This window comes from Ascaphus truei, chromosome 15 (genome assembly GCF_040206685.1).
Source record: "Ascaphus truei isolate aAscTru1 chromosome 15, aAscTru1.hap1, whole genome shotgun sequence".
In the NCBI taxonomy this organism is placed as follows: domain Eukaryota; kingdom Metazoa; phylum Chordata; class Amphibia; order Anura; family Ascaphidae; genus Ascaphus; species Ascaphus truei.
Window position 1 is genome coordinate 37,172,107 of NC_134497.1, and position 24,356 is coordinate 37,196,462.

At 46.1% G+C, this 24,356-nt stretch overlaps 1 protein-coding gene across 2 annotated transcripts; it reads right to left on the reverse strand.

Moving 5' to 3' along the window:
* Positions 1-1,153: 1,153 nt before the first annotated feature.
* Positions 1,154-23,264, reverse strand: LOC142466809 (uncharacterized). 2 transcript variants are annotated; one of them, XM_075572265.1, is made up of 3 exons: positions 23,045-23,264; positions 13,651-13,798; positions 1,154-3,618 (listed from the first exon to the last, which is right to left on the reverse strand). In XM_075572265.1, the coding sequence occupies exons 2-3, from the start codon at positions 13,695-13,697 to the stop codon at positions 1,554-1,556; spliced, it is 2,112 nt and encodes a 703-aa protein (XP_075428380.1). In that variant the 5' UTR covers positions 13,698-13,798; positions 23,045-23,264; the 3' UTR covers positions 1,154-1,553. The 2 variants fall into 2 exon arrangements, with proteins under 2 accessions (XP_075428380.1, XP_075428381.1); XM_075572266.1 differs by having other exon boundaries at positions 1,155-3,618; positions 13,722-13,798.
* Between the last annotated feature and the right edge of the window lie 1,092 nt (positions 23,265-24,356).

Here is a 24,356-nt window from a genome sequence, read left to right on the forward strand (position 1 = left end):
TAATCAATAGCAGTGGGTAAATAAAGTGAAATATTTGCAAGCTGCAGCAGAGTATGTTCTAAGGCCTCCTACCTTGAGAAAGTGCACAATCCAAGCGTGAAACGATCGTTGGCAATGACGTCATCGCGTTGACGTCTGTAGTATGTGATGCACCGCACCCCCCTCCTCGTGGAATGGGTTGTATACCGCTTTCATTGACCCACTGCTATTGATTATATTTTTGCACTGCATTGCCTGATGACCTCGGGGGAATGGAGTATTAAGCTGTTATGCTATAGATAGTAGTGGGGAGCTATACATTTCTACAGGGTATGTCTAGGAAGTGTGTGTATGTGGCAAGTGTTTAGAACATACTCTGCTGCAGCTGCTTGCAAAGATTTCACTTTATTTACCCACTGCTATTGATTATATTTTAGCACTGCATTGTCTGATGAGCCTTGGTTCGGTGCCAGCAGGAGTACTGCGTTACCCAATGCGTCACCAAGGTCCAATCCTCACAGACCCCCACCTCTGGCCAGACCTCGTAGGCAGTTGCGGCAGAACCCCGACTCTCCATCAGCTGCAGGCCTCTTCCTCACTCTGTCCCATACTGAGCTTCCAAAGTCAGCGCGCACCGGAAGCTGAGGCCAAGCTTACTTGCAGGATGCTGACGTCAGAGGCCCATCAGGCGTCGCCAGCATTGGAAGCTCAGCATGGGACACAAAGAAAGGAAGAGTACTGCAGCTGATGGATATCCGGGGCCCGGTGTCGACCGGCAGCCGGGCCTGGCAAGAGGTCGGGGATAACTTGCAGGCCCTCCGCAGCCACCAGACCGGGGACACCTGTCCCGGCTGTCCCCCGTCAGAGGCCCTGCTTGCTGTTATCTAAAAGAAACATGACATACAGTATGTAAAGGCGGATGCATTAATGTCCCTCACTGGGGACGTTAGTCCGTGTCTGTGCCCTCCACCTCAGTCTTTACAGGACATTCTCAGAAATTTGGTCGTGGCCGTTTCACCGTGACTCACCCCACCACTGGCCACTTCGCAGTTAAGTGCCTAAACCCCCTACCCTAAAGCCCCTATATCCTAAGACCCGACCCCCTTACCCTAAAAGCCCCTACTTCAAGTCCTTACTCTAAAACCCTATACCTCAAGCTCTTACCTTAAAACCCATTAAATTAACCCCATACCCAAAACAGTAATAAAACTTACATTAGAAGCAGCTGGTGGCGGAAAGACTGTCTGCGGCCTAACGCCAACGGCCAAATCGATCGCGGCAAAACTATTCCGATTCACAGCTAAGTGAGATTACAGACAGCTTCAGCATATTGGGGAACGAACATTTTATTAGACCCAACAGCCCAGAAATATAAAACATTAAGAACAACATTAACTTTACATAAACTACAATAAGAATAATACAAATAGCCTGCATTTAAAATTATAACTTTTTTTTATCCTTAAACATGTCAAGCTTTAGAGAAAGGTCTCTACTCTGTGAGTATCCAGTTTGGATAACCGATCAAATCCCTTACCACATTCATGCGGTCTCTCCCGTGTGTCCTCGGGTGTTCAGGATGGATAAGTCTCAAAATCACTTCCCACATTCCCCACATACAGTACATGCGGTCTCTCCCCTGTGTGTGTCTTCATGTGTATTTTCAGGTGGGTTAACTGTCTAAATCCCTTCCCACATTCCCCACATACATGCGGTCTCTCCCCTGTGTGTGTCCTCTTGTGCGTGTCCAGGCTGGATAAGTAATTAAATCCCTTCCCACATTCCCCACATACATGCGGTCTCTCCCCTGTGTGTGTCCTCTTGTGTGTGTCCAGGCTGGATGACCGACTAAATCCCTTCCCACATTCCCCACATACATGCAGTCTGTCCCCAGTGTGTCCCCTCTTGTGTGTGTTCAGGTTGGATAGATCACTAAATCCCTTCCCACATTCCCCACATACATGTGGTCTCTCCCCTGTGTGTGTCCTCATGTGTGTGTTCAGGCTGGATGACACACTAAATCCCTTCCCACATTCCCCACATACATGCGGTTTCTCCCCTGTGTGTGTCCTCATATGTGTGTTCAGGTTGGATACATCACTAAATCCCTTCCCACATTCCGCACACACATGTGGTCTCTCCCCTGTGTGTGTCCTCTTGTGTTTGTTCAGGCTGGATAAGTCCCTAAATCCATTCCCACATTCCCCACATACATGCGGTCTCTCCCCATTGTGTGTCCTCATGTGTCTGATCAGGCCGGATAAGACACTAAATCCCTTCACACATTTCCCACATACATGCGGTCTCTCCCCTGTGTGTGTCCTCATGTGTGTGTCCAGGTTGGATACATCACTAAATCCCTTCCCACATTCCCCACATATATGTGGTCTCTCCACTGTGTGTGTCCTCTTATGTGTGTTTAGGCTGGATAAGTCATTACATCCCTTCCCACATTCCCCACATACATGCAGTCTCTCCCATGTGTGTGTCCTCTTATGTGTGTTTAGGCTGGATGACTGACTAAATCCCTTCCCACATTCTCCACATACATGCAATCTCTCCCCTGTATGTGTCCTCTTGTGTGTCCTTAGGTTGAATAACACACTAAACCCCTTCCCACATTCCCCACAGACATGCGGTTTCTCCCCTGTGTGTGTCCTCTTGTGTATGTGCAAGCTGGATGACTGACTAAATCCCTTACCACATACCCCACATACATGCGGTCTCTCCTCTGTGTGTGTCCTTGTGTGTCTGATAAGGCTGGATAAGTCACTAAATCCCTTCCCACATTCCCCACATACATGTGGTCTCTCCCCTGTGTGTGTCCTCTTGTGTGTGTCCAGGCTGGATAAGTCATTAAATCCCTTCCCACATTCCCCACATACATGCGGTCTCTCCCCTGTGTGTGTCCTCTTGTGTGTGTTCAGGCTGGATGACTGACTAAATCCCTTCCCACATTCCCCACATACATGCGGCCTCTCCCCTGTATGTGTCCTCTTGTGTGTCCTTAGGTTGAATAACACACTAAATCCCTTCCCACATTCCCCACAGACATGCGGTTTCTCCCCTGTGTGTGTCCTCTTGTGTATGTGCAAGCTGGATGACTGACTAAATCCCTTACCACATACCCCACATACATGCGGTCTCTCCCCTGTGTGTGTCCTCGTGTGTCTGATAAGGCTGGATAAGTCACTAAATCCCTTCCCACATTCCCCACATACATGTGGTCTCTCCCCTGTGTGTGTCCTCTTGTGTGTGTCCAGGCTGGATAAGTCATTAAATCCCTTCCCACATTCCCCACATACATGCGGTTTCTCCCCTGTGTCTGTCCTCTTCTGTGAGTTCTGGTCTGATAACCAAGTCAGACTCTTCTCACTTTCTCCAAGATCTTTTCCTGTGGTAGCTGCTAATATATATCTTTTGGAATGAGAAGCAGTTACATTGTTTATTAATTGTCTTGACTGGTTGAAATATGAATTTTCTGTCATATTTATTGGAATGTTGCAAGATTTTTCTGTCCTCATCTTTTCCATATTCTCATTTGGGTGTTTGAACTTCAGATGTTTGAGGAGGTAATCCTGACTGCTAAAAGCAACCTTGCAGTGTTGGCATGGGTGGATTATTGGTGCTTGTTTTGTACTAGACGAGACAAAAAAGTCACTGTTACACAAACTGTATTACAAAGGTCATGCAGGAGAGGTAAGTTGGGATATCACAAAAAGTTCAGGATGAAAAGTAAACTGTAGATGTACATTGTAAAAATGAAGTAATTAAGGGTTTAGCACAACATGTGCAGCATTTGGGCCGGGAGAGTAGATGTAGCGGATCATACATTTAAAGTGGATCATAATATTTAACTATTTAAAAGGAAATCTCACTAGCTGCAAAAAAACAATTAAAGCGGCAGAAATCTTTTCAAATCAATTGATACTGTAGACAGTAAGTTGATAGTTTCAGTTGTGAAGGTATAATTAAAAATATGTTAGTACAATGAATAGAATACGTCTCATTAGAAGCTCACATAACAGCCACTGAGTGTTCCCGTTACCGCACCATGTACCTGGTCTCTAATAGTTATAGGATGACCCAACTTTCTGCTAAATCTCCATTGTTAAATCAGGAACCAAAGCCCAATTATTGTATTTGACATCACAGATGTTATTCAGAATTAATTAAGCTAAGAGGGGGTGAGAGACAGAGAGGGGGTGGAGAGACAGAGAGATATAGAGACGGTGAGAGACAGAGAGTGTGTGGAGAGACAGAGAGTGTGTGGAGAGACAGAGAGGGGATGGAGAGACAGAGAGGGGATGGAGAGACAGAGAGGGGGTGGAGAGACAGAGAGGGGGTGGAGAGACAGAGAGGGGGTGGAGAGACAGAGAGGGGGTGGAGAGACAGACAGGGGTGGAGAGACAGAGAGGGGTGGAGAGACAGAGAGGGGGGGAGACAGAGAGGGGGGGAGACAGAGAGGGGGGGGGGACAGAGAGGGGTGGGAGACAGAGAGGGGGGGAGAGACAGAGAGGGGGGGAGAGACAGAGAGGGGGGGGGAACAGAGGGGGGGGGAGACAGAGGGGGGGGAGAGACAGAGAGGGGGGGGAGAGACAGAGAGGGGGGGGAGAGACAGAGAGGGGGTGAGAGATGATGGAGGTAACTGAGACAGAGAGAGGAGAGAGATGATGGAGGTAACTTACTGACCTGGGGGGGTAACTGACTGACCTGGGGGGTGGGTAACTGACTGACTGGGGGGGGGGGTAACTGACTGACCTGGGGGGGGGGATAACTGACTGACCTGGGGGGGGGGATAACTGACTGACCTGGGGGGGGGGACAACTGACTGACTGGGGGGGTAACTGACTGACTGGGGGGGTAACTGACTGACGGGGGGGTTACTGGGTGGGGAGAAGGTGACTGACTGGGTGACTTTGGCTGACTAGATGGGGGGGTGACTGATTGGGGTCGTACCTCTGGTGTTCTACACACACACACACACACACACACACACACACACACACACACTCTGTGGGGGGAGCGGAGACAGACATGGGGACCAGGGGGAACACCCGCGCTGCAGTAACAGGGACCAGTGGGGAGCGGAGACCGGAGGGGAAGCGGGAGTGGGGACCGGAGGGGGAGCGGAGACCGGAGGGGAAACGGAGACCAGGGGGAACACTCCCACTGCGCGTGTGGCAAAGGAGCGTGAGACGGAGGGGAAGCGCCTGGGCAGCAGCCGCGGGACCTGTCACGGTAGTTTATGACAAGATATAATGAACACCAAATATCTGGGTTGAACTGAACGAGGCATAGATATAATAAAATATATTTATTCCTTAAAAAAGGTGAACACAGCAATATAGTACAATTAACAGGCAAGCAGGTAACACTTACTTAGGGTTGGGGGATGGAGAAGTATCAGCTAGCAATTCTCCAGCAATCCGGTGACATTCCAGGTGGAATCAGAAGGACAACTCCTACTAAAACTGTAGGGTTGACACAGTTTATATACCTGTGTAACCCTATTCTTAACATTGAATACAGACTATTGGTGAACAATTATCTGTATCCAATTCCTAACGTGGAGACACAGTTTAAACCATGCCCCCCAGCTAGTTAGCCCATGTGTACTGGGACTCTGAGGATCTTATTTCTGTAGCCCCATAATTGAATCAGGGGTGACGACCAGTCTACCAAATGAAGTATCTGGCAGGAGCTTAATTGTTTGTAGGTGTAGATATACCACTTACATACTACTCCAGTTTCACGCTTCTCCGCCCTCAGGTAACAATTAGAGTGGCAGAGTCTGTTGATTAGTACTTGGTTCCTAGTGTAAACAATCAGGGCAGTTAACTTTTGATCACAGGGCTTTATGTTAAATCATCCGGCTGCCCTTCCTGACCTATTTAGCATAGCAGATGGAGTCTGCATTTTCAGAGCAGATCCAAAATACCATATACAAGTTAATATTTTCACATATTAATAAGTTCCGTTCTGGGGGGCTCAGTGGGTCGAAATGTGCCAGTTTTTAATGCCTACAGTGACGCTACATATTGGCCAAATTTCAACTCTATGCGACCTCCGGAAACGGAGATACAGAAATGCACTTTAAAACATTAAAATACAGGATTATAATGAAACATGGGAACAGGGGAACATACATTTTCCTGACATGACAAGGTGTAAGCCACATCCCTGGACCGCAGTCCAGTTAACCCCTTGCCTCCCTGGTGAGGTCAGGGTGTGGCCATATGGGGTGCAACCCCTTTAATACCGGGCCAACCCCCTCTCCCTCTACAGGACCCTCCCAGTCTACCACCCGCCCCGGGCAGCAAGCGGGAATCGGGGGCAGGGGGGTTGGGGCTGACCCTAAATGCTTGAACTACAGCCCTACCACAGAAACTAGGTGAATCCCTCCGACACAGCCGAGGAAGTCTTGTAGTTACAAAATAGGTGACACCATGGAAGACCTTTAACAGGAAGAGGCGCCAAAGCCTCTGCATCAGGAACATACCCGCGTCACACCAATCAGGGAGGGGGATTATTATTTTTTTTTTTTAAATTGGCGCGAGCAGGAGAATTCCTAGAGCAGCAGCAACGGCTCGCCAGCGGCCTAAATCTACTCGCCACGGGCGTGTAGTTATAATTAATTGTTGAACACTGCATATATATATACATTTAAAGTTATGGTGGGTGAAAAAGGCAACAAAAAACCTCCACCGTTGGCATATGAGTGGCTGTGAGTGGTTTGGCTTTGTATCTAATCCCATACTGTGCTTTTCTTATATGGGCTCCATGTAAATGGTCTTTCAGGCAAAAGGTGACACATTGTGTACTCATTTGCATGTCATTTCACAGAATCCCTTGCTGCAGTGGAAGCACTGTATGCTAAGTGATAATGGTGAAAGGCAGGGTTGCAGACCTGTCTAAGAATGTGAATGTGCTCACAACTGATATTCTTTATTATATATATATATATATACACACACATATATATATATACTGTATATCAGGGCCGTCAACACGCAGCAACACTGTCATCACGCAGGTGCGCGATCAGGCCGGATGGTGCACGGAGCAGACCTGTGGCCAGACAACATTGGGGGCTTCATTAATGCTCCACACAGAACTCTTGTGGACATTTTAAAGGAGTTTCCATTGGACCACCTCTCTTCCCTTCCACGGAGTGAGATTTCGATTTCGGATTATAGGCGCGGAGTTACCTGGCTGGCGGTGATTATATTTCACAAATTGCCTTTTTTAAACCTACCTTTGTGAGTGTGATTCTTCCCCTCCCTTCCTTTTCCCTACCAATAAATGTACTTTTTTACGCTATGGGGCATGCGCTCTCTCTTATATAAATATATATATATATATATACACACACAGTTAGGTCCGGAAATAATTGGACACCGACACAATTTTCATAATCTTGGCTCTGTACACCACCACAATGGATTTGAAATTAAACAACCGAGATGCAATAGAAGTGCAGACTTTCAGCTTTAATTCAAGGGGTTGAACAAAAATATCGTATGACACGTTTAGGAATTGCAACCATTTTCATACACAGTCCCCTTATTTCAGAGGCACAAATGTAATTGGACAAATTAACACAATCATAAATAAAATGTTCATTTTTAATACTTTGTCAAGAATCCTTTGCAGGCAATGACTGCTTGAAGTCTGGAATGCATGGACATCAAGTGCAGGGTTTCCTCCTTTGCCAGGCCTTTACTGCAGCTGTCTTCAGTTGTTGTTTGTTTGTGGGTCTTTCTGCCTTAAGTTTTGTCTTCAGCAAGTGAAATGCATGCTCGATCGGGTTGAGATCAGGTGATTGACTTGGCCATTTTGCAGAATATTCTACTTCTTTGCTTTAAAAACTCCTGGGTTGCTTTCGCTGTATGTTTTGGGTCAATGTCCATCTGTAAAGTGAAGCGCTGTCCAATCAACTTCACTGAATTTGGCTGAATCTGAGCAGACAATATATCTCTATACACTTCAGAATTCATCCGGCTGCTTCTGACTTCTGTCACATCATCAATAAACACCAGTGACCCAGTGCCATTGTAAGCCATGCATGCCGATGCCATCACACTGCCTCCACCGTGTTTTACAGATGATGTGGTATGCTTCGGATCATGAGCCGTTCCAAGCCTTCTCCATACTTTTTTCTTCCCATCATTCTGGTACACGTTGATCTTAGTTTCATCTATCCAAAGAATACTGTTCCAGAACTGGGCTGGCTTTTTTAGATATTGTTTGGCAAAGTCTAATCTGGCCTTTCTATTCTTGAGGCTTATGAATGGTTTGCACCTTGTGGTGAACCCTCTGTACTTGCTCTCGTGAAGTCTTCTCTTTATGGTAAACTTGGATAATGATATGCCTACCTCCTGGAGAGTGTTCTTCACTTGGCTGGATTTTGTGAAGGGGTTTTTCTTTACCATGGAAAGGATCCTACGATCATCCACCACTGTTGTCTTTCCTTGGACGTCCAGGCCTTTTTGTGTTGCAGAGCTCACCAGTGCGTTCTTTTTTTCTCACAATGTACCAAACTGTTGATTTGGCCACTCCTAATGTTCCTGCTATCTGTCTGATGGATTTTCTTTTTTTTTGCAGCCTAAGGATGTTCTGTTTCACTTGCATTGAGAGCTCCTTTGACCGCATGTTGTGGGTTCACAGCAAAGGCTTCCAAATGCGAATGCCACACCTGGAATCAACTCCAGACCTTTTACCTGCTTAATTGATGATGAAATAACGAAGGAATAGCCCACACCTGTCCATGAAACAGCTTTTGAGTCAATTGTCCAATTACTTTTGGTCCCTTGAAAAAGATATGGCTACATATTAAAGAGATGTAATTCCTAAACCCTTCCTCCAATTTGGATGTGAATACCCTCAAATTAAAGCTGATAGACTGCACTTTAAGGCCATATTCATTATTTAACTGTAACTTGAATTTATTTTGGTACACAGCTGAAATAACAAAACTTGTATCAGTGTCTATTTATTTATATAAAAAATTTTTTTATATATATATATATATATATATATATATATATATATATATATATATATATATATATATATATATATTCCACAGAAGCAGCCGACACTCCACTTGCAAGTAGAAATAACTGGGTGCTTGTCCCATAAAACAATAATAAACCATACAACACCGTTTGAAGCACGAGATCAGGAGACAGCACTATGGTAAGTTTGATCACAAGTTTTTGTATTGAAAAAGACACACCACCATGAGAAAGGTCCCACTGGGGGACCGATACATCGAGTAGTTAGTACTGTTTGTTTCTTTGTTTTTTATGTAGTTTATTAAAGTTGATTTTTAACCCCTTTGTGCTGGTGAGTGCCTATATTCTTTTTACGGAGCGGTTGGATATTCGATCCTTACCTTTTTCTATTACCGTTTGAGAGGATCTGTTTCATCACCGGAGGCCAAACAGGAGGCACCTCTGCCAGCGTCAGGGCAGCAGCTGGAAGGAGGGGGATCAAGGCGGTTTTTCATTGTGAGTAGAGGGTACTCCACACCAGGCATAGCCAGGGCTAGGGGGACTTAGTGATCGTATATCACAACTATCTGTCCCTACTGTGTTCCCCTCTTGTTACCCTCAGTAATCCGCAATTATTCTGTCACTGCATAGCCCTTTAATCCTCATTTTCCGGTGTCAACTCCCTTTATTATATTATATATTTATGCTTCAAAGGCATTATTGCTAGACCTCCTGGAGCTTGTACACGTTTTTTTTCTGTGTTGGGTTATGTAGCCAGGTGCAGGATAGGAGATGGTCGGATCGTCGGAGTACTTAGCCAAGGTCAGGACAGGAGCCAGGAGAGAGGTCAGACAAGCCGGATAAGAAGTAGAGAGAAGCGGCGTCCAAGGTACTAGCAGGGTTCAGGCAACAAGAGGTTAATCAGCAACAAGGTCAGGCAAGACAAGGTTCAGGAACTAGATGTGTCAAGGCACGGCGTCACAACGACTATGCTCAGCAAAGGTAAGCTGAAAGTGCAGGGTATATAAAGGAGCAGGCTCCAATACCAAGCAGGGGTAGAACCAGGAAGTGAATCGTCATAGGCTGCTGGTGCACGCAGGTGTGTCCAATGATGCAGCAGATCAGGTAGGAAGTTGCTTGCAGCCCGCGCGTCACAGGGTTTAGAGGGTGGGATTTGGAGTGTGTGATACTACCACGCTGGTTCCGTGAGACATCAGAGCGGGGGCGGAGCCTGGAGCGCACGTCACTGCCACACTGGTCTTGTTTATGAACAGAGCGGGGGCGGAGCCTACCGCGCTTGTCAGCGGGGAGACTAGACGAGCGCCCGCGACGTACAGCCAGGTGAGGGACGGGATTAGAGACCGCAGAAGGCGGAACAGACTGCGCAGGGTCCGCACGCGCGTCACAGGACCGGAGGGCTGCGCTATTTGAGTGTCTGTTACCGAAGGGCCAGTAAAATGAGGAGATGGTCCCTGAACGCCGGAACGGCAAATCTTCACAGGTTCCTAGGCTTTCACCAATAACTATCGGAGGTTCATAGAGAACGTTTTCGGCGGTAGTAGCGCCCATTACAGCATTGACGCAGCAAGGAGCCGACCCAGCACTGTGGTCTCCTGCAGCCACCCACGCTTTCGAGAAACTGAGAACAGCTTTTGTATCAGCCCATGTGCTCGTGCATCCTGATCCGGGGTTACCCTTTACCCTTGAGGTGGACGCTTCTGATGTCAGAGCCGGAGCAGTGCTGTCCCAAAGGAAGACTCCACAAGCCAAACTACACCCTTATGCCTTCTATTCCAAGAAGTTCTCGCCCACCTAAGAGAACTATGACATTGGCAACTGAGAACTATTGCCCATCAAAATGGCCTTGGAGGAATTGAGACATTTGCTTGAGAGCACTGAAAATCCTGACTATTCTGACGAACCATAAGAATCTTCTCTACATTGAAGGTCCACGTTCCTTAGGGTCGCGATAAGCTCGATAGTCACTCCCCCCCCCCCGCTTCAATTTCATTATTTCGTATTTACCAGGGTCACAAAACATGAAGGCAGACGCTCTCTCTCGCCAATTTTTTGTGGAAGACAAGGCTGAGGGCCGGGAAGAAACCATACTTCCCCCATCTTGTATAATCTCCACCAACACTTTTGACGCTTTAGAAGACATCGCACAAGGACAGTCTGATATTCCGAAGGGTCTCGAGGTTCCAGATGGACGCCTCTACACTGCACCAGCGTATCACAGAAAGGTGCTGGAATGGGGTCACTCATCTAAAAGCTCTGGACACCCAGGTACAAGGAGAACTATCGACCTCCTGGAACGGACCTTTTGGTGGTCCAGGATACGCAAGGACATAAAGGAATTTGTCACTGCATGTCCGACATGTGCCCAAAACAAGACCCGTAACAGGCCATCATGGTTTCTGCAACCCCTCCTGATTCCGGAGCATCCATGGACTCATCTTTCCATGGATTTCATCATAGAATAACCCTTATCCAAAGGAAGGAATACCATTCTGGTGGTGGTTGACTGGTTTTCCAAGCAGGCCCATTTCATTTTCCTCAAGGGTCTACCCAACGCCCTCAAATTATCGGAGATTTTCATCAAGGTGGTCTTCCGTCTTCATGGGTTTCCCAAGTTGTGTCGGATCGAGGATCTCAATTTATATCTAAATTTTGGCGGGCCTTCTGCAAACAACTAAGGATTTCTCTTCACTTCTCTTCCGGCTTTCATCCTCAGACTAATGGTCAGGCGGAGCGGACCAACCAATCATTTGAACAGTTCATCCGCTGCTTCATTTCGGATATCTAGGATAACGGATCTCTTGCCTTGGGCTGAATTCTCCCACAACAATCTCTGTAATGAGTCGACTCAAGACTCACCGTTCTTTACCAACTTCGGCTTCCATCCCTCGGCTCTCCCTACCGCAGGACCTAGATCTGGGGTACCAGAGGCGGATAATAGGATTCAACTTCTGCAAGCTTCTTGGGGAAGGATTCAACTAAATCTCAGAAAGGCAGTCTTGTTGCAGAAGAAACAGGCTGACCAATATCGTCGTGAGAAACCAAACTACATTCCTGGGCAAAAGGTATGGTTGTCCACGAAAAATATTAGTTTGAAAGTTCCTACTGCAAAATTGGCACCCAGGTTTATTGGCCCATTTTCCGTTATCGAGAAGATCAATCCGGTCGGCTACCGGCTGCGGTTGCCAGCATCTATGAGTATTCCTTCGGTCTTCCATACCTCCCTACTCAAGCCCTTCATCCAGGATTCCCAGGTGCCTGCTTCGACGAATCCTCCTGAGCCTCTCCTGGTTGAAGGCCAGCAGGAAATTGAGGTCCAGACCGTCTTGGACTCCAGGTTAACCAGAGAAAACCTCCAATACCTGGTTCATTGGAGGGTCTTCGGTCCATAAGAGTGCTGCTGGATCCCCTGGGACCAAATTCATACTCCAAGGCTCGTTTGGACCTTCCACCACAGGTTTCCCTCCAAGCCATCTATTGGACGCCCAGAGGTCGCCCCTGGAAGGGGGGGTACTGTAAGGATTGGGCTTCGGTCCCGGCCCCGTGATGCGCCCGGTGACGAGACGGGTGACGTGCCTCGCACTGAGCTTGCGCACAGGCGCCGTGCGGCCAAGCATGAAGACACAACACGGATCGGGCTTAGACCCGCCCCCGTGAGGCATCCCGTGACTTGCAAAATTTGGTTATGCCTTGTCATGGTATGCAGGCTTATGATGCTTTGGCCAAAGGATCTAACAAAATAACCAAGAAAATATTATTATTGAAATATTTAACTTTATTCTTATTACCATATATATTTTGTCAATTGGACGTAGCATTGGGCACCCCTGTCTTTTGTTGTATACATTTTCCACACTCAATAGCACTCTTTTTGACATAAATATATACACTGGCGACACACTTTATTCGAGCTTGGCTAGTCCCACGAATTCGGGTATACCCGGGTGTATTGAGGTTTGTGACTGTTTTCTGCCCGAGTACATTGAGTTATTTTCCAAGCAGGGATTGAAGCATTTTATTCCCGCTGGCTGCAATACTGCACAGTATATATATATAAACTGCATTACAATTCATGAATTTATGCCATCTGGTAGACACGCGAAGCATTGCAGCCTATTAAATCCTAATCATTATCATTTAACAGATCAGCCGCCCATCAGCCAGGCATGAACCCAGGCTGGGAAGGCAAATGCAACGGGGCTTGTCAGAGGTTAGGAGTGGCGCATTCCAGGTATCTGCCAGGTACATACCGGGTATTTACTCGAATAAAGTGTGTCGGTGCAGTATTCATGATGTGGTGGGTGTAGGAGTTTGAGCTAGCTGGGAATGTGTGTGTTAATCAGTTTATATACTAACATCAATCATGAGGGGGGTCTTGAGGCCTGTAGTAGTCATTTTGAAAAATTCACCAACCATAGGGGTCCACCGCCAGATTTCTTATTATTACTGATGTATTTTTACGCTACATTGATGATGTGTTCCTCATTTGGGATGGACCAGAGACTGAATTATTGTCATTTATTGAAAACTTAAACTAAATACCCTCAACCATCTGATTCACGGTTAACTTTAGTATTACAGAAGTGTCTTTCTTAGATACAGTTGTATATAAATGTAACGGAACATTATCAACAAGGATTTTTCAGAAACTTACTGATAAGAACACACTGCTGTTTGCAACAAACCATCATCCAGCCACATTGAAAAGAGGTCTTCCTTACTCACAATTCCTCCGAATCATAAGAATTACCAGCAATCCACAGGAACTAGAACACGCCCTCATGGAGATGAAGGAACGTTTCCTGGAGTGGGGATATGATAACAAGGATATATCTACTGCCTTGGACAAAGCAAGAAGAATCGATAGAAACAAGCTTCTCAAACTACAGAGCAAAAGTGAGTACGATAACCGTTTTAACGTCAAAAGCACTTTTAGCACAGCCTCAGGGTATATTAAGAGAAGCATCCTAAAACATTGCCATATACTCTCTAATGACAAAAAGATTGGAAAACATTTTGTTAAGCTACCACAATTCTGCTATCGTAGTGGAAGCAACCTTGGTGATTTTCTGACTCAAGCGGACCCCACAACTAAATGTGCAGCAAAAACAATATGGGTGTCCATAAATGTCACGGTTGTGTGATTTGCCAATATTTGATTTTTGGAAGTACGTTTACACATCCCAATAATGGCAATCGGATCAAAATCAAGGAATTCTTGGATTGCGAGTCCAGATACGTGGTTTACTTCATACGGTGTCTCTGTGGATTATATTACGTGGGAAAGACAATGAGGATGCTGAAGAAACGTTTGAGTCTCCATCGGTCAGCAATCTGCAAAGCCCTTCCGGACACAGATCAAGGAGGATCTTATCCACCAACCCTTTGCCAGACGCTTCAAGGGACATAAACATGGATTAGCTACACTTCGATGTATGTGCAGAAAAAAATTAATGTGTTTACAGCGCTAATGCTTAAAATTAATATAGAGTGTGCTATAGTCTCTACTAGTTTATACCAAAAAGTGCCTAAAATATAGGTAGGCTGTCTGGAAAAAATGAAATAGTTACAAATCACACACAATAATAACAAAAGATAAAGCGACGCCTAAAAAAAATGTCTGGTGAAAAAACCTGACCATATAGAAATGTCCAGTCCTGTTGAACTAGGGATCTTCTGGTGAGTCTTGATCGTAGTCTCACAACATGTGGAAAGAAAACCAGAGACCAATCATAGTGTATAACTGTAGAATGATTACAAAACCCTAAAATGTATCAAAAATAATAATAAAAAAAAAACTGTGGATGAAACAAACAAGACTTACAGACCAACAAACATAAAACATACAAACATATACTAACAGCACAACCCATTGTGATGAGCCAAAAGAATGACTGATTTAATCAAATACACTTTAAAAATAAAATAATGACATATACTGGGATTGTGACGTGGGGATTCAGCTCCTGATAGGGAAAAATTGAAACGCTACTTACAAAATGCAAATGGGCACTGTAGATTATCTTTTTTAGGATCAATGTCCACATCAGGAAACCAAACGTCTCTCCACTAGTCGATGGCCGGTCCCACCACTGCGTACACTGCAACTCCGGACAGTTCCTGAAGGTAACACCGCCTGGGCTAGGCTTCCCCACTGTGTCCGCGTGTAGCCGCTCCGTATGCCGACTACACACACTTTGTCAAATTGCACGCGCATATACGGAAGTGCAGGTCACTCGCCGCTGCACTCCAAGCCAATAGTCCCGCTTTCCACAGGCTCTACAGCTAATGCCGGTATCCACTCCACAAATGTCACTATCCACAACCCTACACGTTTCGTGAGATGACTCACTTCCTCGGGGGCATACTAAGTGTAAGGGCATAGCTAGTATATATACCCTAAATTTGTAATTAACAGACAATCCTTAATTAACCCTTCACAGGTGAACCTAAAACAATTATAACAACAAAAAAACATATAAAACATACTCAGCAGAGAACCATAAGGTTCTAACAATAAACACAAAATACTGCAATATTAAAACAACTCTCTGAATAGAGTCCCTAATAAAATAAATTAAAATATACTTCTTACTTCAATAAAATGACCCATCGACTTGAGACAGGATAGTCCTGCCTCACCTGTTTATAATGAAGTGGAAAAACCCCCGCGGCACAGATATACCTCCCAATATATAATGCATCCAGAATTTAGTTATTTACATGTATATATACAGGTAAACCCCGTTATAACGCGGTCCTCGGGGTCCACCCCGAGACCACCGCGTTAGTAACGGGGTCGCGGAAAAAAAAAATAGCCGCCGCATCAGCGCATATTCACCCCGCGGGACAGGAGATGGGAGGGGGGATGTCCCTCCGGTCCCGCTTCCCCCTGTCACCGCGTGACAGGAGATGGGAGGGGGGATGCCCCTCCGGTCCCGGCTTCCCCCTGTCACCGCGTGACAGGAGATGGGAGGGGGGATGCCCCTCCGGTCCCGGCTTCCCCCTGTCACCGCGTGACAGGAGATGGGAGGGGGGATGCCCCTCCGGTCCCGGCTTCCCCCTGTCACCGCGTGACAGGAGATGGGAGGGGGGATGCCCCTCCGGTCCCCGCTTCATCTTCTCCCCACCGTTGTCCCCGCTGCCTGCGCAGGAGGAGGGGGGGGAGCGGGTGTTGGTGCTGGTGTGTGTAAGTGTGTGTAAGTGTCTGTGAGTGTGTGAGAATGTGTGAGAGTGTGTGTAAGTGTGTGTAAGTGTGTGTGAGTATGTGTAAGTGTGTGTAAGTGTCTGTGAGTGTGCATAAGTGTCTGAGTGTGCGTAAGTGTGTGAGAGTGTGTGAGAGTGTGTGAGAGTGTGTGAGTGTGTGAGAGTGTGTGAGAGTGTGTGAGAGTGTGTGAGAGTGTGTGAGAGTGTGTGAGAGTGCGTGTAAGTGTCTGTGAGTGTGCGTAAGTGTCTGTGAGTGTGCGTAAGTGTGTGTAAGTGTGTGAGAGTGTGTGTGTCTGTGAGTGTGCGTTAGTGTGTGTGAGTGTGTGAAAGTGTGCGTAAGTGTCTGTGAGTGTGCGTAAGTGTGTGTAAGTGTGTGAGAGTGTGTGTACGTGTGTGTGAGTGTGTGTAAGTGTGTGTCAGTGTGTGTAAGTGTGTGTAAGTGTGTGTAAGTGTGTGTAAGTGTGTGTAAGTGTCTGTGAGTGTGCGTAAGTGTGTGAGAGTGTGTGAGAGTGTGTGTAAGTGTCTGTGAGTGTGTGTAAGTGTGTGTCAGTGTGAGCAATGTGAGCGATGAGCAGTGTGTGCAGTGTGAGCAATGAGCAGTGTGTCAGTGTGTGCAGTGTGAGCAATGAGCAGTGTGTCAGTGTGTGCAGTGTGAGCAATGAGCAGTGTGTGTGCAGTGTGCAGTGTGAGCAATGAGCAGTGTGTCACTGTGTGCAGTGTGAGCACTGAGCAGTGTGTGTTCAGTGTGTGTCAGTGTGAGCAGTGTGTGTGCAGTGTGCGCAGTGTGAGCAATGAGCAGTGTGTCAGTGTGTGCAATGAGCAGTGTGACAGTGTGTGCAGTGTGAGCAATGAGCAGTGTGACAGTGTGTGCAGTGTGTGTCTGTATGAGCAGTGTATGCAATGAGCAGTGTGTGTGCAGTGAGCAGTGTGTGTGCAGTGTGTGCAGTGAGAGTGTGTTTTTTTTAAACGGGAGCCCCGGGAAAACCGCGTTATAACTGAATCGCGGTATAACGGGGTTTACCTGTATATGCATATATTTAATTTTAATATCTTCAATTAGTCCATTTATATTCCTAAACCAAATGTTCTATTTACTTAATTAATTCTAGGATGTATCCCAAACCCAAAAATTACATGGCATCTTCTTATTAATGTCAGACCAAGCCAGTTCATTTTGATGCACCAAAAACAATATTTTTGGGGGGAACAGAATACTTAGCTATTTTTTGTGCTTTACTTTTTTAAACTTTTTTAGCTTATCCCCTAAATCTTATTCAACCAAAAAGGAACCTAAATCAAAATCAATGTTTAGTCCATCTGGGGATAGAGTTTTTAATTCATATCAGTAGGCGTGAAGCCTACTGGATATATGTTTTAAGTAGCTTTTGTACCCGGGGAATGTAATATTGAATACATGTCCCCGCATCCCCCCCCCCCACCCCTCCCTCTGTTGCCGGCACATCTCCCCGGGCCCCCTCCCTGCTGCTGGATATAGTGCGGGGTGAGATTTGTGTGTCTCCCCCCACTGCGGGAACAAGTCCCCGGCCCCCCTCCTCCCCCACACTGGAAGAACATCTCCCCATGCTGCTGTGGCATGTCCCCTCGCTGTCGGCACATCTCCTCGCCTCCCCCCCCCCCATTGGTACATCTCCCCTCGCTGGCGGCACATTTTCCCGCCCCCCCCCTGTTGGTACATCTCCCCTCGCTGGCAGCACTTTTTCCCGCCCCCCCCCCCCCCGTTGGTATATCTCCCCCCGCTGCCGGCACATGTCCCACCCCCCAGCCCCGCTGGTACATCTCCCCCTGCTAGCTGGCACATCTCCCCCTCCTCCCTCCCCCCCCCCCCCAATGGCACATCTCCCCCGCACATCTCACAGCCCCGATCCAGGCAAGGACACGCCCCCTCCCTTAGTAGCCACGCCCCCCCTGCTCTAACAGATTTGCTGGACAGCCGAGGGAAACTTAGAATGTCAATAATTTGGGAGGTGAGTCACATTGGAAGCTCTAAATAGTTGTGTTGACCTACAAATCTGCAGCACAATGTCCAGTGAAAGTTTAGTTGTGCTTCGTGGTGCCGTTTCTGAGATTTCGATGCTTCGGACATACAAAGAAACAAACGGAATCAAACTTAGAATTATAGTACATTTGTCGTCCCCCTCTCCAGCTTCCCGAATGGGTCTCTATAGCTTGACACCCTTTGGGTCCTTGTTATGGTGGACCAGAAAATGATGAGGGACACTGTGTGTCCTGAGACCCTTCCTAATATTTTAAATGTGTTCATAAACACGTCTTTGATACGATCTCCCTGTGCGACCCACATATTGTAGGCCACAGGGATATCGTAACAAATATATTACAAAAGTGGAATGACAATCAATATGTGAATTAATTTTGTACACCATAGATGTAACACTAGACACAAAGGTAAATATATGTAAATAACTAAGTACTGGATGCATTATATATTGGGAGGTATATCTGTGCCCCGGGGGTTATTCCACTTGATTATAAACATGTGAGGCAGGACTATCCTGTCTCAAGTTTATGGGTCATTTTATAGAAGTAAGAAGGATATTTTAATTGATTTTATTAGGGACTCTATTCAGAGAGTTGTTTTAATATTGCAGTATTTTGTGTTTATTGTTAGAACCTTATGGTTCTCTGCTGAGTATGTTTTATATGTTTTTTTGTTGTTATAATTGTTTTAGGTTCACCTGTGAAGGGTTAATTAAGGATTGTCTGTTAATCCTTAAACTGTAAATCCTTAATCTGTTAATGCCCCTGAAGTGAGTCACCTCACGAAACGCGTAGGGTTGTGGGTAGTGACATTTGTGGAGTAGATGCCGGCATTAGGCCGTGCCTATAGTGCCGTGGTTGGCGACGACGACAAGGCTGGTGATGTCACCCATCGCCACCGGCAAAAGTTATGTTTCGCCAGGGAAGCGGGGTCGCGGGATTCCGGCAATTTGATTTGTTCAAGGGCCGTTACGTGACGCGCCGGCCTTTGAAAAATCAAATTTTGCCGGCTTCAGATTTTCGCAAAGTCGCCGTCGCGTGCACTATAAGCGCAAGCAGCGGCAATATATTTGTTTTCGGGTGACAGCGCGTCGCCAGCACTATAAGCGCGGCCTTAGCTGTAGAGCCTGTGAAAAGCGGGACTATTGGCTTAGAGCGCAGCGGCAAGTGACCTGCACTTCCGCATATGCGCGCGCAATTTGGCAAAGTGTGTGTAGTCGCCATACGGAGCGGCTACACGTGGACACAGCAGACACAGTGGGGAAGCCTAGCCCAGGCGGTGTTACCTTCAGGAACTGTCCGGAGTGGCGGTGTACGCAGTGGCGGGACCGGCCATCTACTGGAGAGACGTTTGGTTTACTGGAGTGGACATTGATCCTGAAAAGGATTATCTACGGTGCCCATTTGCATTTTGTAAGTAGGCTTTCACTTTTTCCCTATCAGGAGCTGAATCTCCATGTCACAATCCCAGTATATGTCATTATTTTATTTTTAAAGTGTATTTTATTAAATCAGTCATTCTTTTGGCTCATCACAAGGTGTTGTGTTGTTAGATAGTAGATGTTTGTATGTTTTATGTTTGTTGGTCTGTAAGTCTTGTTTGTATCATCAGCAGTTTTTTAATTATTTTTTTGATAGATTTGAGGGTTTTCTAATCATTCTACAGTTATACACTATGATTGGTCTCTGGTTTTCTTTCCACATGTTGTGAGACTACGGTCAAGACTCACCAGAAGATCCCTAGTTCAACAGGACTGGACATTTCTATATGGTCAGGTTTTTTCACCAGACATTTGTTTTTTAGGCGCCGGTTTATCTTTTGTGATTACACTTCGATGTATGCCTATTGTCCAAGCTGGACAAGGATGATTCACAGCTTGGATACTCTGAGTTCTCGTGGATTAAATGAGGATTTTAAATTAAGCTATTTTCTATAAACTATGGATATTCACAGATGAGACGCATACTGCTGACAATAGGAGGATCTTTTTTCCACACCAGTCATTAGCAGCATCACAATAATGACACAATGCTCGAGATGCACCATGAACCGCTGAACACTGGCTGTTCATTATCAAGGATCGCTTATCCTGCTTATTCCAGTAGTCCTGATTGAATTGGAATAGACTAGTGACCTACAGTGTTTCAAATATGGAATATGACACAAAGGAATTACCAGGTGTATGCCTCTCTATGGGGTCACACATTGTCATTTCACAATTTAGAATCTTACCAAATATAACATGGTTATCCATGCACATTTGCTTGTATTATTGCATACATCACTTTAGTGGGATTGTCTGGTCTCATGAACGTATGTGCTTTGTCATAGACCTATTATATCAATGAGATGTTTTGTTCATATAATGACGGTGGGACTTAATCAACAATATTACCATTGTCTCTGCCATCCTCTGATTGCGTTATATCTGCTTATACCTATTTGGGATGTTTTCCATGTTCATTATACTTACTATATTTTGTGTTCCTGGCTGCCTTGTCATGTGTATGTATATATGTATTCCCCCAACACATTTTTGGCACATTTTGGATGCATTCACATTGGTGATTTGTGGTTGTTCCATTAGAGATCTGCAGGAATGTAGGTCCTGTTGACTACTCCATGTTTAAGGGTATCCAAAAAAGAGCAAGAAACCCAGTTTAGCACTCAATTCCCTAGGCTGAGTGATTTGTGAGTAGTATTAAAATAATTGTTTATTGTTCATCATAATTTAAAAGAATGGGGATTAAAATCCAATTAAAGGACACACACAACAATCCTATGTTGAGTGCTGTATGCACTCTGGATTTATAATGAGCGAAACAGTTGAGTGATATTAGATCAATGTTTCGAAAGGGGCTGATATACAGCTAACCTACAATGAAAGGTGTTACTTCAAAAGTGATGCGTGGATATGAGCTGAATGAAACATGCAGCAGCCTGTGTAGATTGGTTATTACCTCTAGGGCTATGTGACACCCAGTAAAGAGGGGGAGGGGGAGTGAACCCTCCAGTGTTAACAACCAATATATGGTATAAACTATGTTAGAGTTAGAACAAGTGAATACTCTAACATACCAACTAGACTGCACCAGTGTAATAAATTACACAAAAGTTAGGTACAGAACCTGTAGTGGTATAAGCAAGGTGATGGTATAGGGGGGGATCCTATCGTTGGGCTGATCAAAAGGATTGACTCAGCTATAGCTGTGGACAGAGATACCAAGATGTGGTGTGGCTGTACAGTATGAATGCCTGTGTCCATATTAATTAATGGACTGAACCGCTGGTATTCTGCCTTGGATGGAACAGCAAGGATGGCCCCTTTTTTAAGCTGCAGTTCAGTCAATATCCTGCATGTGTGGTTTTTTTTTTAATAAATCAGTTCTGTAGTAAGAAAAAATACTTTTAGCATTTTCTGTTTTAAAAAAAACAACTTTGAAAGACCAATTTTCTTGTATTCTATTTTAACAACCATTTGCTAAGGCACTGCCCCTTCATGTCCTGTCACAAGCCCTGGCACACCCCTTTGTCAGCCCTGCCCTCCCTCTAGCACATGTCAGTGCAGGAGTGCTCATGAATATTCATGAGCTTCCACTGACGGACTGAAGCAGAAGAAAAACATATGCCAGCTCTAATGATGTCACCATGGAGAACGAATTGACCTGCAGCTATACAGTTCTTTAGGTAATTAGAGATTGCCCACATGAAAATATTGAAGTAAAAAATTTTTTTTTTTAAATTACAAAAAAAAGACTGAACTGCAGCTTTAATCGATTATTACCACTAACAGAGCTGGTATATTACAAAACAGACCGGCTGTAATGTCACGGTGTGGCTGCAGGTATGCTGATGTCCATATTAATTAATGGACTCAACCGTACTGTAACAGGGGTACATGAATAAACAGACTTGTGCACACTTACTTTAAAGAAAAATTAACAAGTATTGTCTTACTCAAGTGAGTGTTTGCAGTTGCAAGGTCTGGCAGCTGATCGCAGTGCGATGCTAAATGCTGCCACGTCAATGCTGACCTTGCGCGTGCACGTGAATGGCAGACGCACACGTTTCGTGTGAGAAACGCTTTCTCAGGGCAGTAATATATAAATATATATAATCTCGTGTGAGTCCCCAGTACATTGATCTCTGGTGCAGGGTTTATGAGCACTGTGCTAAGGGGACCAGGATTTGGCCGCAGACCCCAATACTCCCCCCTCTGTGTGTTATCTAACCTCTTGTACTGTATCTGTCACTATTAGCTATATATATATATATATTGGGGGGATATTCCAAATGCTCGATAAGGGACAACTTTTTTTTATTATTATTTTGACCCAGAGCACCACCAACCACCATTACTTGGAGAAAATTGCTGCTTTTTTTTTAAATTTGTTGGATGTACCATTTACTTCACAGTGTGATTGAGGTGTGTGTAGTGTTTATGAGCACTGTGCTAAGGGAACCAGACCAGGATTTGGCAGCAGACCCCAGCACTCCCCCCTCTGTGTGTTATCTAACCTCTTGTACTGTATCTGTCATTATTAGGAGCTGGTGGACCGGGGATAAAGGGGCGTGTCAGACGCTGCGTCACCTGTTACCCACAATCCCTGTGCTGTTAGCAGCAGTGGCCCTGATCACGTGATACAGGAGGCGCGCTCCGGTAAAGGAGGTTCCCTGAGTTACAATGTGTGGGGGTTCTTCCCCTGCAGCAGCGGGGCTCGCTCATTGGTTAGCGCAGGAGAGGCTCAGGGGGCGTGTTTGAGCCCCCGCCTCAGTCCCTGCTGAAAGGGGGGGACAGCTATACAGGCGGCGCGCGGACACTCACCGCAGAGGGGGGATCCTGCCTGACTCTCCCGGCCCCTCCCAGCTGCTGCATGTGTGGGAGACGTTGCTGCTGCTCTCTGCCCGGCTGAGAAGGGATTGCTTCCTGCTGCTCATGTGCCTCCGGTCTAGTGCGACCACGTGACCAGCAGCAGCCAATCACAGTAATAATAATAACAACCAGCAGAGGGGTTAATGTTAAAGGGGAAGAGACACCATGAGACTGTTCCTGCCGGGGGCGTGGCTTATAGAGTGTCCCTGCCGGGGGCGTGGCTTAGAAGGACCTCACGTGATGAGGACAAGCAAAGCCAGATGTTCATAGAAAATGTCAGGAAATGTTTTATGTAATTGTAGCCAGGTCCCCCTCTTACCTCCGGACTGTGTGAGGGGGACGTATGATTGCGCGGTGCAGGGAACCGGCGAGCAGGTCACTAGTGTTCCGCCGAGGGCGCCACCATCTTGGTTATGCCGCGCAGTAGCAGCTCGCGCATGCGCAGGAGATATTCAGAATAGCTGCGGACATGTTGCTCCACCTCGCGCAGGCGACGGGCATTACATCCAGAGCTCCGCAGGGTAACTACAAGTCCCAGCAGCCTCTGGTTGCTTATTATGTGTTGCCAAGCAGCCAATAGGGCTAGGAGAATCTCGGGAATGAGGCTGAGTTCAGACTGGGTACTTCACGTTCGCGTGTCCCCACCTCTTGCTGGGCGATATGTACTGATGCGCAGCAGACAGAATGAACCGATTTGGAGGTGGGACTACTCGGTCATTGAATTAAAAAAAACGAAACAAAGAGTGTGCGTGTTTCTGATTGGCTGGCGAAGTGCGGGTGCCGCTTGAAATTACAACTTCAGTTGTCTTCTTCAAGTGCAGCGGCGTACTTTGCCGCCGGGGGTCATTTTCGGTTTGAAAACTACCATAGAACACAGCGAAAGAGTGGCGAACGTGCATGTGCACTGTTTAAACCGCAGCCTCAGGAAGATACATTTGGCGCACTTGAGGGACCACGCCAGTTGGAAGTAGGACAGCAAGGGGATAGGTAAGGTCCAGGGAGAAGTGCTCCGCTGGACTAGGCCAGAGTGTTCCCCTTCAGGTCCCAGCTAGGCCCTGCCCATCCATAGCTTGTTTATTTATTTGTTTATTTATAAAATATTTTACCAGGAAGTAATACATTGAGAGTTACCTCTCGTTTTCAAGTATGTCCTGGGCACAGAGTAAGACAAATAATACATGGTTACAAATACAGTTACATAAATGAACAGGGTATACATTATATACAAGACATTGCGTGCACAGTTAAAGAAAATATATATTAT